The 16,767-nt window shown below is 29.6% G+C and overlaps 3 protein-coding genes across 3 annotated transcripts in view; 2 read left to right on the top strand and 1 right to left on the bottom strand.

Annotated features, from left to right (window-relative positions):
* Positions 1-16,767, top strand: part of LOC123295270 (RNA-binding protein FUS) — a 45,332-nt gene that overhangs the window by 26,432 nt on the left and 2,133 nt on the right. The gene's annotated exons all lie outside the window — the stretch shown is intronic.
* Positions 3,739-4,585, bottom strand: LOC123295272 (protein lethal(2)essential for life-like). The gene has a single exon (XM_044876551.1). The coding sequence runs from the start codon at positions 4,411-4,413 to the stop codon at positions 3,862-3,864; it is 552 nt and encodes a 183-aa protein (XP_044732486.1). The 5' UTR covers positions 4,414-4,585; the 3' UTR covers positions 3,739-3,861.
* LOC123295273 (protein lethal(2)essential for life-like) lies at positions 5,180-5,903 on the top strand. The gene has a single exon (XM_044876552.1). The coding sequence runs from the start codon at positions 5,331-5,333 to the stop codon at positions 5,802-5,804; it is 474 nt and encodes a 157-aa protein (XP_044732487.1). The 5' UTR covers positions 5,180-5,330; the 3' UTR covers positions 5,805-5,903.

Here is a 16,767-nt window from a genome sequence, read left to right as displayed (position 1 = left end):
AGTCAGTGAGTACATTTTTCGAAGCTACGACATGGAATATTAATATCAAACTGCGAACAATATTCTTGCTGTATTCGAATGAGGATAACTTGTATTCAAGTAATATGTATAAAACTTCTGACATTTAAGAAATATTACATAAATCAAAGAAAATTATTACTATTACATAAAAATACTGTACATTCTTCTCACTCTTTAGTTATTTTTTATTTACAGTCTTTACATTCAATTTCAATCAGTAAATAAACTCTATTACACAACCAAACAACCCTCACAACATAAAAATGAAAGTAGGAACAAATATTAACTTTTTTTTGTTTTTATAAAATAACGTTGTTGTTGGTATACAGGAAAAACCTACATAGTAAACATTATTGGTTTATTTTTTTTCTTTCCCACTTTATTAAGTTATGAAGCAAAAATCACAAGAAGAAAAAAGTTAAGAGGCAGTGATGTTTAATATTTTTATTCAATATTTTTCTAAGTGTGTAATAGTCATTTTAACTTCTAATCTCATTTTTTCAAAAATGATAAATAGAAGCAATTGTAATCCAATCAGGAAAAAAAAACTTTTAACTCTCATTTAAATATTGGGATTTAACTATTCAGAGTAACAAGATTACAAAAATTTCTGCATGAAGTACCTACGCCGTGCACAAAAAGGTTCGAGAACTCTTCTCCGAAACTATAAAAGATAGTATGTAGCTTCGAATTGTTGTTGGTCTTTAGTGCCTTATTTCATTCAACCCGATCTGGTAATTCTCAGGGAGTGAGCTAGGGTGATTTTTCCAAGATTCCAGAAGTGATTTATCAAACTATAAAAGTGAGAAGGTTGCAAAATTGTTGGCAGCATCGATTAGTAGATTATTTTGGAATACAAAAATGTCTTTTAGAACAAATGGATTTTAAAAAAAACTTTGTCCCTTAGGAAAAGGTTATCCAAAGAATAAAAAGAGATATATACTTCTTTTTGTTCTTTGTATATTTCAAAAGCATGAAAAGCATATCCAAAAAGCATATGAAAAAAAAATTTTCTTTATGAAAAAGAAGATGCATATAATGGTAATAGAAGTTGGAGTGTAATCATTTGCAGTGTTTTATACTTTATATCCACTTTAAAATTTTAAGAATATACATTGTATACATGTTTGTAAAGCTAAAGCTCGGAAGAAAAGCAGTCAATTAGTTTGCCGAATCTGTCAAATTTCATAGAATCCATATAAGGATATGGCTTTCAGACAAATTTCCAACTGACTGAAAATTTGGTGAAAGGCTTCTTAAAAAGCTCAGTAATAGTAAAAGGTTTATTATCTCTTTATTTTTCTATTGTATCAGAAAAGCATTCTTCACAAAAATCTATTTTTTTGAAAAAAGTTCAAAAGTACTATTTTTAAAAAAAAATTTCTTTCTGTATTCTATTTTTAACCAATCGAAGGACAAAGCTGGCAGGTAACGACCAGCTTTTTATAAAAGAACAACAACTTTTGTTCGAAACATTTTTTGTAAACGAAAAATTCCACGGAATTTGAATAACTGGGGTCACGTGTAGTATTTGACAGCCTTCAGAAGCTGAATTGTCCAACTTATATAGTGGAGTCAATGAATACATAAAACAGGCTTTCTTAGGAAGTCCTCAGGAACAGCTCCGATTTTGATGATTTTTTTTTCAGAACGATTCTTTTTGTATATTATTTAAAATCAGAAACATTTCAGATGGGGGAAATAATCTGGAGGGCGAATAGCCAATGTCGTGACTGATATATCGACTCCCAGCCTAAATCGCTAATGATAGAAGTTTGAAATTTCGAGAAATTATTGATTTTATACTGTAAATGTCACATAAAAAAGGATTTTTCGAAATTCATCCCCTAAAAGGGTGAAATAGGGGATGAAAGTTTGTATGAAAATATATAAAAACCGTCATTTTTGAGTTCATTTCTTAACCGATTTTAAAAATTTTTCACCTATATAATGCTACATTATCAGCAAGTAAAATGGGCTATATTTTATTTTCAAAAAAATTAAGGTTCCGTAGCAAAAGTTAAAATCAATTAAATACTGAAACCGACATTTTTGAGTTCACTACGTTACCGATTTTAAAAATTCTTTCACCTATAGAATGCTACATTATCAGCAAGTAACATATGTTGTATTTTATTTTCAAAAAAGTTAGAGTTCCGCACTAAAAGTTAAAATCAATTTTTGGTGTGCGTGGAAAAAAATCACGCAAGAATGAATTTTTTTATATAAGTTGCAAAAATATTGTTTAAACAATATAAATAACTAGTAGTTATCCACGTTATAGTCTTCAATTCTCTTAAGTTCCCTTATGTTCACTATTTAATGTATTGTCCTGACCATGACTTTTAGTGCGAATCCCGAATAATTTTGAAAAGAACATTCGGCCATGTCACTTGTTGATAATATAGCATTCTATAGGTGAAAAAATTTTTAAAATCGGTAACGTAGTGAACTCAAAAATGTCGGTTTCAGTATTTAATTGATTTTAACTTTTGCTACGGAACCTTAATTTTTTTGAAAATAAAATATAGCCCATTTTACTTGCTGATAATGTAGCATTATATAGGTGAAAAAATTTTTAAAATCGGTTAAGAAATGAACTCAAAAATGACGGTTTTTATATATTTTCATACAAACTTTCATCCCCTATTTCACCCTTTTAGGGGATGAATTTCGAAAAATCCTTTTTTATGTGACATTTACAGTATAAAATCAATAATTTCTCGAAATTTCAAACTTCTATCATTAGCGATTTAGGCTGGGAGTTGATATATCAGTCACGACATTGGCTATTCCCCCTCCAGATTATTTCCCCCATCTGAAATGTTTCTGATTTTAAATAATATACAAAAAGAATCGTTCTGAAAAAAAAATCATCAAAATCGGAGCTGTTCCTGAGGACTTCCAAGTAAAAACACTCATTGACTCCACTAATAGCCCAGCTTTTTATTTACCCATCAACTTTAATATTGATAGAAATTCAGTGAAAGATAATCAAATAGAATTAAAAATGCAAAAATTATTTTGTCAAACATTCAACCAAGCAAAGTGACCATATGTCTGACACTTTGAAGATTCCAGTTTTTAAGGAGTCGGACAAATCTCGTTCGTCCGAGAGCCCAAGAAAATAATTTTTGCATTTAATTATCTTATTTGAACACCTCTTCAAATGAATATTTGCCGCGCAATTAAAAATTTTCCAGGCCCTCTGAAAAGAAGTCCTCGCCTATGCATAATTTTGTAGAAAAAAAATGTTGTATTGAACGATCTTGAAAACAGCCTGTCAAACTTCAAGCCCTACTGTCATGACTGTCATACCACACCTAGCTTTAATGCTATAATTCAAAAACAATAATTTTGCATTCAATTTCAGCTAAATTTATTAGATTTACGGTAAGATATTTCGAATAAAAATAGTTATTTTACAAAGGGTAGCGTTGTAAGTTTTTTGCCTTAATTAAACAGGCAACGAATATGGGATTTTTCCAGCTCCCTACATTATGTAGCATATACCACCACATAAAATTTCACATTCCTATAAATATCCCTATTTTGGGTATTCAAAAGGGTATAGACTGCATTTGTGTCATTTCATTTTTTTATCGCCTATGGTGTCGAAATTCCCAATAATAAAAAAAATTAGCTTAATATGCAAAATTTATTTAATGGGTAATTGGTGAAAAACAACAATTTTTAAATATAATGTTTTATTCTGTAATGATTTTTCTGATAGTTATTAAAATTAAATCAATATAGGCACCCCTCAATGTAAAATACAATGGCCAATGGTGGTTACATTTTTGTAAAATATTTAGTATATTTTTACTTGATAAAATGTTTTTATTTGTTCTCAGCTGTTTGTTCTTGTTTTTCGGTTGTCTCAGATTTTTTCACAGGTCCAGTTTGAGTGATTGGTATAATACGTTCAGTTGGATTTTCGCCAGCAGCAAACTTAGGTGCAAAAATTGTTAATATACCATCCGACGATAAACTTGATGTTACATTATCAATGTCATGCCCAGCAGGTAAAACATAACGACGAGTAAATTGTCTAGATATAAAACCATGTTCATCTCTTTTTTCTTCATGTTTCCCTTCTACCACAATACTGTCATCAATTACTTTTACTGTAATTTCATTTGGAGCAAATTGTTGAACATCTAAAGATACACAATACTTATTTTTGTCGGCAACAACAGTTGATCCAAGATCTGATTTTCCAATTGCGGAACGCCATGGACGATAGTAACGTCGTAATGGTATCGTTGCTAATGGTTCTAATAAATCATCGGCGCTTAGACCTAGCCCAAAATGTTGGCCCAACAATCGTGATGGTCGACTCCATACGTCATCGTTTAATAATTCATTCAAAATTAATGGTGTCAACGACATTATTAATTATTTTGTATTTATAATCTCACTTTTTTAGTGGAAAAATATTTCTAGCACTGTTTATTTTGTACTAGCTTTTGGAAATTTTTATAATTGTTTATTTTGACTACCATAACTATGATTTGATGAAAAAACAAATAATTACTTCGACTACTTGATTCTTGAAATACAAAAATTTGTTACGAACACTATCATAGTACGAGGGACAGCATCCTTTTTATTAAATGATCAATATAATAGAGTAAGGTATAAAAATAATATCTCATATCTCGGAATCCAGAACCAATTTTATACACACGTTATTTATTAATAAACACTTTTATAACAATGTAGAAATATACCATGAGTATTTATTATCTAAAATTTCAACCGAGTTGCATCATTATTTTCTTTCTAAATTAGCTCATGTTAATCTGCGCATTTGCACATGAAAACTATTTACCTAACAAATATTTTAAATATTCATTATTGCTATTTAAATTTAGAAAAGGAATTCAATCCTTTTATTAAAACAATATTTAAACTTTACAAAATTATAAAATGATTTCAAATTAAAACAATGATTCATAAAGTATATTCATCTAAATGACAATTCAATATCATTATCTCTTTTTGTTACATGTGATGTAAATTAGTGTGTAATAAAGATAAAACCTATAGACTTATCTAGAATTTTATAGAATATACGCGAATATTCTACACTATCCAACACAATGTTGACAAGAGTGGGGGTACATTATTGTGAACAGTATAAAAGGCGGTAGCATCAACAATTGCATCAGATAATTCAAACTGTATTCTACAAAGTGAGTGTAACCAAGAAACGAATATCAACAGTTGCGTACATTTTGATATCAATTGTTTAATTTTTTACAAATTATTCGTGAAGAAACAGTAAAAAAAATTGAAAAAGGAAAATGTCATTAGGACCACTAATATTTCGAGATTTATGGAGTTATGGTTGGATACGTCCATTTCGATTACTGGACCATCATCTTGGTATGACTGGACATTATGGCCCATTTGTAAAAAATGCGTTAGAAAATCTTGACAACAACGTACATCTCAGCACCGAAAAAGATAAGTTTGAAGTGAAAATTGATGTCAAACAGTTTTCACCAAATGAAATAACAGTTAAAACGGTAAATGAGAATACGATTGTGATTGAGGGTAAACATGAATCAAAAGGAGATAAAGACGGAGAGCAAGAATACTTATATAAACATTTTTCAAGAAAATATGCACTGCCTTCAGGAGTTGATATTACAAAAATTGTCTCAAATTTAACTGCTGATGGTGTACTAACCGTTTCAGCGCCAAAACTGGAGAATGTTAAAGAAAAACAAAGCGAAAGAGTTATACCAATCCAACAAGTCAAGAATGAATCATGAATTTTATAAATGCTTAACATTTATCAGATTTACATAGTGAATTAAATTTAGTTTACAAAAAAATAATATATCCATGTCTATTAATTAGTAATTTTAATTGGATTATGAAATTTTAAGATTGTATTGTGCTAAGTAAACAATTTTATATTAAATAAATTTTTTTTCTATTTTATTTTAGATTTTTTCAATTTTAATTTAAGATGTAGGATAAGATGAGTAATTTCTTCATACGATATCCCAGAAACTTATGGTTCAATCGTAAAATCAACTAAATTTTTGTATTTATAGATTATTTAAGGAAATTAGGTTTCCAAAAACATAAATTTTACAGCTGATTTAGTAATTAGACAAATATTTTTCGAAATATCTCCAGATGCGCTACGAAATAAAACCTTTTCATACCAGATTTGAAATATTACAAAAAATTATCCCAATTTTTGTGTTTTTTGGATCAAAATTACCTTATATACCAACTTTCAAACAATTCCTAAAAAAAATATAGTTAGGAACATGGGTCACAGTGAAAAAAGCAAAATATTTGTTTTATTCCAAGGTAATTTTTAAACGAATTACACAAAAATAAGAAAAGATCATGACTTAATAATTCTGTGTAATTCATTTCGAAATTTTCTTGGATTGAGATACAAAAATTACATTTGTTTCACTGTGCCTCATATTCTCCTATTCTTAATCGGGAAAACTTATGTTTCCGATTTGAATAAAAATCATTTTCTAAAATCGTATTCGAGGGGGATATTGCGAAATAATTTTTTAGTCGACATCTACGCACACTTAATCGTGTGATTGATGATTTTTTTTGTGACGCATTCAATATTTTTATTAGAATAAAGATTATTATTATTATCTCAAAAACTTTCCATCCAAGCCAAATGAAATCTGTGTGTCATTTTTAAAAACGGTCCAATATTTTCAGTTGATTAGCAACAGAGAATAAGTAGTATTATTTTAAATGCCATAAAATTATAATAACAAATATACATTTTTTTGATTTCATAAAATCTTATGTAAAAATGGTCTGCTTTCCAAATATTAATGATCTTGAACGCACAAATGATTTTAATCGTAAGTCTCCTTTATTGAATCAGTTTAATGAATCCGAAGAAGTATTTGAAAATTTCAATCACGAATTAAATGAAGATTATACATCAATAGTATGCCGCCATCATTATCATCCATTTTCAACAAATTTAGAAGAAATCAAATCTATTGAACAAGTTATAACTGATGGGAACACCTACGTAATTAATTTTGACGTATCCCAGTTTAATTTAGATGAATTAACGATAAAAATTACGAAGAACAAAGTTTTAATAGTTGAAGGATTCAAAGAAAATGATACCCATGACAAAAAATATTTTAAAAACATTCGAAAGTATGTTATGTTACCGTCAAACTGTGACAAAAATTCGATCAAATCTTGTTTGACAACAACGGGAATTTTACGAATAACAGCAAAAAAAGAGCAAGAATTATCAAATATTTTAGAAGGCATAGACAAACTAAATTTATGAAGGGATTATTACAAAATTTTAACGTACCAATCTAACAACAAGCTATCAATATATTCTGAATTTATCAACAATTTATTATTATTTTAAACAATGTTTTATTAAAAACTATTTTTTTAAACCAGTCTATAATCTTTTAGAAAACTAACTAATTTATTATCTTTTTTTGCACCAAGATCCATTTCAGCTTCTAGAACAGCAGTTTCTGTTTTATTTACTTCAGCTCTAATAACAGCCATTGTATTTTCAATAACATTTATTTGTGTACATAATTTATCTAAATCACTTTTACAATTCGCCGCTAATTTTGATAATGGCGATTCAACATTTTTTGATCCAACAACATCTTTTGAAGTATCGTGTACCATGTTAATTAAAGTTTCATATTCTTCTAAGCGTAGCAGCATATCGTCTATTTTCTCAACTACAGGCAAAAGCTGAAAATAAACAATAGATATAGAGTTCTAGAATATGTTAATAAAATTATTTCGTTGTAAAGTAGAGGCTGATAAAAATTTGTTCTGTGGAAATGTAATAATCAAATCAATCCATGACAACGTCACCTAAGTTTCGTTTCTACCATCTATATTTCTAATCGTTACAAAATTTAGACTAAAACCAAAGATCCTTGTTTATTTTACATCTCCCCGAGTGACGAGTACAGATAAAGATATAATGTAAATAATAACGGTATTTACCTTTTTATCTAAATTTACATTTAAATACTCCGAATAATCTTGGGCTTCTTCAGCTATTTTTCTTTCTTCCATTTTATCATAGGGATATAAATAAAAAAAAATTGCGTATTTTGAAAACAAATAATAGACCTGATACAAAATGTCAATATTGACATGTCAAGTTATTATAGAACTCTGTAATATCGTCTGTATTCTAAATATATAACTCATTTGAAAAAAAGCGGTTGAATCTATTGTTGCATTTATTTAGCATGCCTAGTTTGTAATTGAAGCTTTTTCTCATCAAGTCTTAATTAATTTTTCATATTTTGTTTTCCCTATAGTTAAATATTAATTTATCTTTGGATTTGAGTTTAAAAATGAAAAATATCAAATATTATAATACTCAATTTGAAGATATTTCCAACACGATATTACACTTTTCAATAACGCGAAGGAAGTTTTTCCTCACCCTCTGAATTTTGTCGCCCTGGGTGCATATAGTATAAATCAAGCGCTGATCATGCCATACTTTTCCGGCGTCGGAAAAATTGACCTATAACAAATAAAATAAAGCCTGTAAAAATTTCGATTAGTCGTCCTGCGATTACAGGTTGGTGGTCAAAACTTTTAGGAGACCAAAATTTTTCTTTCAATAATGACGTGCTTCAACTTAGAAAGGGCACGTGGGTATACATTTATAAGAAATAACAAGGGCGCATTTATAACAAGTGACAAAATTTGGTGTCAGTGGCTCCAAGCCTATAAAAATGTAAATGAGAAATAATTACTAAAAACGTAATAATTAAAAATATATTAATAACAATTAGAACTATGATAAAAATAATACCATAACAACGTCGGCATACAATAATAATAATCATCGTATGTTTCTTGAATAGTAAATACTTTTCAAACAAACCAGTTATAAATTGACTTCTACCACTTTACAAAGTGTATCGTGAATTGTATAAAAAACGGTTCGCGTAAAAAAAAACTAAATACTAAACTGATGGTATTGTTTATAATAGTTTATGAAGAAACAGTCTCAATTTCAAACGTAATGGATATTAGTGATTTTGTGACAAAAAATAATATTATTTCATATTATAAAATCAATCGAACATTAGTGAGAAAATTATTAATGTATTTGCCAAATTGGTTGTTCAAACCACCGACAAGAATTGTTTTTATTAAATCAACAATGACAGAATTGAAGTTATGTCAAGAGGAATCATCAATTTCGGAATGGAAGGAAATCGATAACATGAGTGATTGTTTCGAAAATGAAAATGATAGTAATATTATTCATGATAATAGCAGGTTTGTTTAATTTTTTAATGTTATAAATATTTTAAATTATAAATTATTATAAATATTCACTATAAAATGCACTTTTTAGTATCTGCTATTGTTGCAAATAATATGACAAAATTATTTTATAATATTGTCGCAATCTTTAAAAACTAGCTTGAAATGAAGCCTAACAGTTATTACTATTATTTAAAATAATACTGAATCGCAATCATAAATCTTTAAAGTAACGGAACGATTGTTGCACTTTTATGAATCTTTGAAGTAGATTTATAAAATCACAAATGTACCTATGTAAATATTGAATTTACAGAAAAAATTATAAAATTGCAATAAAATTTATGTTTTAAAATTCTAAAAATTATAAATTTTGAGCTCTAAAATGAAATTAATTCCTTCCCGATGATTTATAAAGACTTAAAATTTTAAAATAACAATGCAATATTAAGAAAGAGAAAAAAAATTAAAGAAATAAAAAGAAAAATTTTTTTTAATATACCACCATGTTTTTATAACGGACTAAAAAGTATAAAATAATAAATAGCTATTAAAATATTTGTAAGATTGGAAACGAAAAACAGGGCCGGCGCATGCAGCAGACATTACACTCTTTTAGTTATTGCATGAGCGCCTCCAAAATTTCATTATCATTCACAGAAAATAGAAACAGTTTAATTCGTTTTTTTATGGTAAAATTAATGAAACAGTTACACAGTTATAGTGGTCCGTCGTCTGTCCGTCTATTTATCCAATGGACCGAAGCTCGAAGTGAAGAGTCGATGATCAAGTTTGGTATCATATGTAAGTGTATTACACAATGAAACACACGGGAGTTTCAGATATAATTAATCGTATAGGTTTCCGTAATTTGAGTTTTCGAAATAGAATTACAAATTTAGTTAAATCTCTGAAAAATGAGATGGTAGGCGAGTCTATCTCCTATTTGTATTAACTATAAACCAAAATGGATATTTGTTAATTATCCAAGTATATTTTCATTCAGTATGACATCCCTATACCGTCAAACTATTTAATGATTTATTTTTAAAGTTAATTTAATAGGCACATGTGTTAAACGTATAATATGTCGTCTGACATTAATGTTTTTGTAGGTAATTTACGGATATCCGTTTTATGCTTAAAATAACTAATTTCTTACTTCCATATCCTGATAAAATAATGAAAAATCTTACATAGACAGGAGCAGAGGCAAAGGAATTTTTTCCTATACATACATGTGCCGCTTGCAAAGATTAAATTAAAAAATTAATTTTAATCAAAACAAAAATTCAATTTGTTTATAAAGGGGCAATATGGTTTTGAAAAAAACAAATACAGTTTCTCTGAACTTTTTTTTACGAATACGTGGAAATCATTATTATCACTGATATACCAAAATTTAAAAAGATCGAAAGAAAAATGTTTTTCTTCTAAAATTGGAGTTTCCATAATATCGTATTTTCAGAATTTAATGAATTTTTTTTCGTTTACATACAATTAAGCTATAACAATTGATAAAATAAGTAATATCCATTATTAAAATTGAAAAATCGATTTTTCGATTAGTCGATTGATGTTTTGGAACATTCATAACATACCATTTTTATGTTCTTTTTGTATCCTAGTATATACGCAAAAATAGTTAGCCAAGAAAAAATTTATCTATCTGGGAAAAAGTACAAAACTGACTTCTTTTAATTTTTATGCCATACAAATTTTGTTGGTCTTAAGGAAAAAACAGTCTAGGTCAACAAAACGAAAACGATAAATAAATTAGGTAGTATTAATTATGAGAAAGACTATTACTTTGGTGTACCGATATGTTCATGAATACTTGAAGAATAGATATAGGCGCAGCAAGTGCATTGGATGCATAAAAGAAATTAATTTTTGATATTTAACTCTATCTATCCTGATTTTTAACTCTATTCAAAAACACAATAAAGTTGCCATAGGCTTGAAGCTCATGCAGACCCGTACATACACATTCTCCTGTTTATCTCGAAACGTTGTGCCGGATGCAACGGTTATATGCGAGTCTTTAAAATTTACTGCGATTTTGTTAACTCGGTTATATTTGTTGAAGAGAGCTAAAAATAATGTTTGCAGAGACATCTGTTTGTCATGATAGTAATTATTAATGTTTCGGAACTCTTAATAACACTGTTAACATAACCTAAGAATTGTGTGTGTGTAACCATGTGCTGTATGAAATGTCATAATTGATACTTGTGTTAAATATAATAAATATTATTTCTTCTTAATAATACAGTGTTTAAGTGGTTTATTTTAACCTGGGTAACCCCAAATGCAACAGGTTCTGGGCCCAGATCACGTAGATTCCTAAATTGCTCAGGTTTCGTGATATTAATAAACAGTATTAAGTTTTAAGAAGAAAATGGCCGTAAACTATTTAACTAGTGTACCGCGTCTAACGGGTCGAGACAATTACCAAGATTGGGCATTTGCAGTCGAAAATGTTTTCGTTTTAGAAGGACTAACAAAGTGTATTGATGGTAGTGAAACGGATACAACACTGGTTGGAAAAGCTAAAGCAAAGTTGATTTTAACTCTGGATTCCTCCTTGTACTTGCATGTCAAAGATGCAACAACAGCTAAGGATGTTTGGGATCGACTTAAAAAACTTTATGAAGATAGTGGTTTTTCCAGAAAAATAGGTTTGCTACGAACATTAATATCGTTACGGTTAGAAAACAGTGATTCAATGGAAATTTACATCAATCAAGTAATCGAAACAGCACAAAAATTGAACAGAACAGGTTTCAAGATTAGTGATGAATGGGTAGGGTCGCTTCTCCTAGCGGGACTCTCTGAAAAGTACATGCCAATGATTCTAGCTATCGAACATTCTGGAATCGACATTACCACTGATGTAATCAAATCCAAGTTACTTGATATGAATCTGGATAGTGCTGAGAGTAAAGCGGCAGCTTTTGTGACCAAACACAACTTCAAAAAACAAATAAGTTATGGAAACACGGGTTCCGGTTCTGTGAGTAATTATAAAGATAAAAATAATATTACTTGTTTTAAATGTAAAAAGAAAGGTCATTTTATGAATAAATGTCCAAATAATAATAAAGAAAATGATAAAGGCAATAAAAAAGTGAGCGGTAATGCTTTTAGTGCTACTTTTTTAAGCAGTAATTTTAAAAATACTGATTTTTACATAGATTCTGGTTGTAGCACACATTTGACCGCTAGAAAAGATTGGCTGTCAAATATTAGTGAAGAAAAGTTACCAAAAATAACAGTTGCAAACAACAGTTCGTTACCAGTGGAATGTGCAGGCGATATAGAAATTACTACTTTTGTTAATAAAAACAAGCATGATGTAACTATAAACAATGTTCAGTTTGTTCCAGGCTTAACAACAAATCTGTTGTCAGTATCGCAGCTAATCAAGAATGGTAATGAGATTATTTTTCACGACAAAGGTTGCAATATATACAATAAAAAAGGCACATTAATTGCAACAGCTATCCTAACGAATAATGTATATCGGTTGGTTTTTAAGCCAAAAATGCAGTTTTTTTCACTGGCAGCAGCTGCAGTGACCAGTGAGACATGGCATAGAAGATTTGGGCATATAAATTATAAAGATCTTAATCTAATGAAAAATGGCATAGTTGATGGGATGAATTGTAAGGATTCTGATAAAAATATTATATGCGAGGTCTGTTGTGAAGGAAAGCAGGCAAGATTGCCATTCAATCACAAAGGCAACAGGGCGTCTACCGCACTAGAGGTTGTTCATGCAGATCTTTGCGGTCCCATGGAAACAACATCAATAGGTGGGTCAAAGTATTTTTTTATCCTTGAAGACGATTACACAAAAATGAGTTTTGTTTATTTTCAAAAAAGAAAAGATGAAACATTTGAAAATTTTAAAAAATTCAAGTCTTTTGTTGAAAACCAAAAAGAAACAAAAATTAAGATTTTTCGAACAGATGGCGGTGGAGAGTTCTGCAGCAAAGATTTCGAGAACTTTCTGATAAAAAATGGAATTATACATCAGAAAACTAATGCATATTCTCCGCAACAAAATGGTACAGCCGAGCGCTTGAACCGCACGATCGTTGAGAAAGCTAGATGTTTACTTTTTGATGCTAAGTTGGACAAAACATTCTGGGCAGAGGCAGTAAACACTGCAGTATATCTGCGAAATCGTTCTGTAGTCGCAACTTTAAAAAAGACTCCAATTGAGATGTGGACTAACCAAAAACCAGAAGTTAGTAACTTAAGGATATTTGGAAGTGAGGTCATGATGCACATCCCCAAAGAGAAACGTTTAAAATGGGATAAAAAATCGAAGAAAACAATTTTAGTTGGCTTTAGCGAAAACATCAAGGGTTTTCGGCTATATGATCCAGAAACAAAAAAAGTAATAATTAGTAGAGACGTCATTATAAATGAAAAACTGAATAAAAAAGATGATATAATTATATACTCGGAATTATCAGATTCAGTGGGAGAATCTAATCAAACACTTTCAGATTCTGAAGAAGTGGAGAGTTTAAATATGTCAGAAGAAAGTAATGCCAGTCAGGATGCTGATTTTGTACCGGATGTTGTAATTGAAGACCCCACTACTAACAGAAGATCGGAGAGACAGCGAAAACCAAAAAAATTCGATGACTATGTTACCTATCTATGCTTAGACAACGATGGTGATCCAGTGTCCGTAGAAGACGCAATGTCACGGCCGGATTGTAAACATTGGATGGCAGCGATGGAGGATGAACTACAGTCATTTGAAAAGAACGGAGCATGGGAGATCGCTGATATTCCTAACAGTGGTTGTGTAGTGAAGTGCAAATGGGTTTTTAAAAGAAAGAGTGATATCTCTGGTAAAGTGCGATATCGTGCAAGATTAGTGGCGAAAGGGTTTACCCAAAAACAGGGTATTGATTTCGATGAGACTTTTTCACCTGTTGTAAGGCATTCTACATTAAGACTTTTATTTTCACTTTCAGCGAAATTAAATTTAAACATTTTTCATCTTGATGTTGCAACGGCATTTTTGAATGGTGATTTAAAAGAAAACGTTTTTATGATGATACCGGAAGGTTTACAATTAAAAGATAGTAATAATAAAGTTTTGAAACTCAAAAAGGCAATTTATGGTTTGAAACAATCTTCACGTTCATGGCATGAAAAAGTAGATGATTTTCTTAGTAATTTGAATTATAAAAAATCCGATTTAGAGCCTTGTTTGTACACCAAGATGAAAGATGGTTTGAAAACTATTGTTTGTATTTATGTAGACGATTTTTTTTGTTTTTACTAACGATGAAATTGAGTCAAATAATTTGAAATTGCAATTAAGTAAAGCTTTTGAAATTAAAGATTTAGGCGAAATAAAAAATTGTTTGGGAATGAGAATAAATATAGACAAAAGTAATGGTACGATAACATTAGATCAAAAGTCATATGTGGATCAATTGTTAAAAAGATTCCACATGACAGATTCTAAAAATATCAATACTCCAATGGAGATAGGTCTTAGTTTAGATAGGGAAAATGATAATTACACTGAAGTACCCTATCAACAACTTATAGGCAGTCTTATGTATTTGTCTGTCTTGACCAGACCTGATATCTCGTTCGCCGTGAGTTATCTCAGTCAATTCAACAATTGTCATACAGAAACGCATTGGAAGCATGCTAAGCGTATATTGAGATACTTACGTGGAACGAGAGATTATGGCTTAAAATTTACCAAAGATGATAAATATTTACAGGGTTTTGTTGATGCCACTTGGGGCAGTAATACATATGACAGAAAATCCTATACAGGTTTTTGTTTTCTTTTTTCTAATGGTCCAATCGCTTGGGAAAGCAGAAAACAAAATACTGTTGCTTTGTCCAGCACTGAGGCCGAGTATGTGGCTATTTCAGAGGCTGCCAAGGAAGCAATTTATTTAAGAGGACTATTATGTGAATTAATTGGTATTGAAAATTGTTTAACTTTGTATAATGACAATATGGGCGCACAAAAATTGTCAATTAATCCGATTATTAATAAGCGCAGTAAACATATTGACATTAAACATCATTATATTAGAGAAGTAGTAGCTAAAGGACATATCAAGTTAGAATATTTAAAAACGGAAGATATGCCAGCTGATGTGTTGACAAAAAGTTTGTGTTCTAGTAAGCACAATAAGTTTATTAGAAAATTGGGTATTGTTAAAATTAATTAATGTATACTTTTTTGTCTAACATTCTTTTTAGCTAGTGGGAGTGTTGAAGAGAGCTAAAAATAATGTTTGCAGAGACATCTGTTTGTCATGATAGTAATTATTAATGTTTCGGAACTCTTAATAACACTGTTAACATAACCTAAGAATTGTGTGTGTGTAACCATGTGCTGTATGAAATGTCATAATTGATACTTGTGTTAAATATAATAAATATTATTTCTTCTTAATAATACAGTGTTTAAGTGGTTTATTTTAACCTGGGTAACCCCAAATGCAACAATATTTTCTTAACAAAGTATTATTTCCAATAATCTTATAAATTACTATATATAGACACAAAATAATAACGGGGTAGGTAATTATAGTTGAACTTATTTGATTTACATATCGTGTCAGTGTGTATGTCTGCAATCGTATTACATGTTAGGTTTAATCGTATACTTCAAAACTAATAATTGTTCTGGTCTAAATGACAAACTAAACAAATCTATTTAAAAACTTTTTAAATTTTTTAATTTTTTTATAAATACTATGTTAATTTTAAAGTTCGTTGTACGAATCACACATCAACAAATTCAACAGACATGAAAGTGTCTGTCTATGAAAAAAGGTCTAATTTAAAAAAATGTTCTTTCTAGGTCCACACCTATGATAAATCTCGTTGGTGATAACTGACAAGCAATAAAAAAATCCTTGATATTACATATTTTGTCTAAGAAATATAGAATATGCTATATGCACATAAATTTTATTATGGCAATATTGCCATAATAAATTTGCGATGTCTGAAACAGGGACATATATTCCCAAGGAGTACCTAAAGTTTTGACTCGACTTCTTATAAGGCCTAGCTGCTAAATATTTTAAATAAGCTTTGGGATAAATATCGAAAAATATACTCGAGGTTAAAGCATATTTATCCCAGACAATTTCTTTTAAAGGACAAGTCATTTTCGTGAAACTTTTTACCTACCAGGTCATTTGGAATATATAAAACGTGTGTGCAACAAGCTATTAGATAGTTTTCTAAGAAATATAGGTATTACTATGGCGTCCATAAAATATTATGGCGATCTGCAATGTCACAGAGATAGGAACGTATATTCCCAAGGGGTATAGATGACAAATACTTGAGGTGACAAGAGAGTCTTTTTGTTTTGGGCTCTTTCTAGCAAGAGAACTGTTGTAACCTGTTAAAAGAATGCATTTGGAATAA

The sequence above is a fragment of the Chrysoperla carnea genome, chromosome 3 (assembly GCF_905475395.1).
Source record: "Chrysoperla carnea chromosome 3, inChrCarn1.1, whole genome shotgun sequence".
Taxonomy (NCBI): domain Eukaryota; kingdom Metazoa; phylum Arthropoda; class Insecta; order Neuroptera; family Chrysopidae; genus Chrysoperla; species Chrysoperla carnea.
The sequence above is the reverse complement of the archived record's forward strand: the minus strand, read 5'-3'. Positions and strand labels throughout refer to the sequence as shown.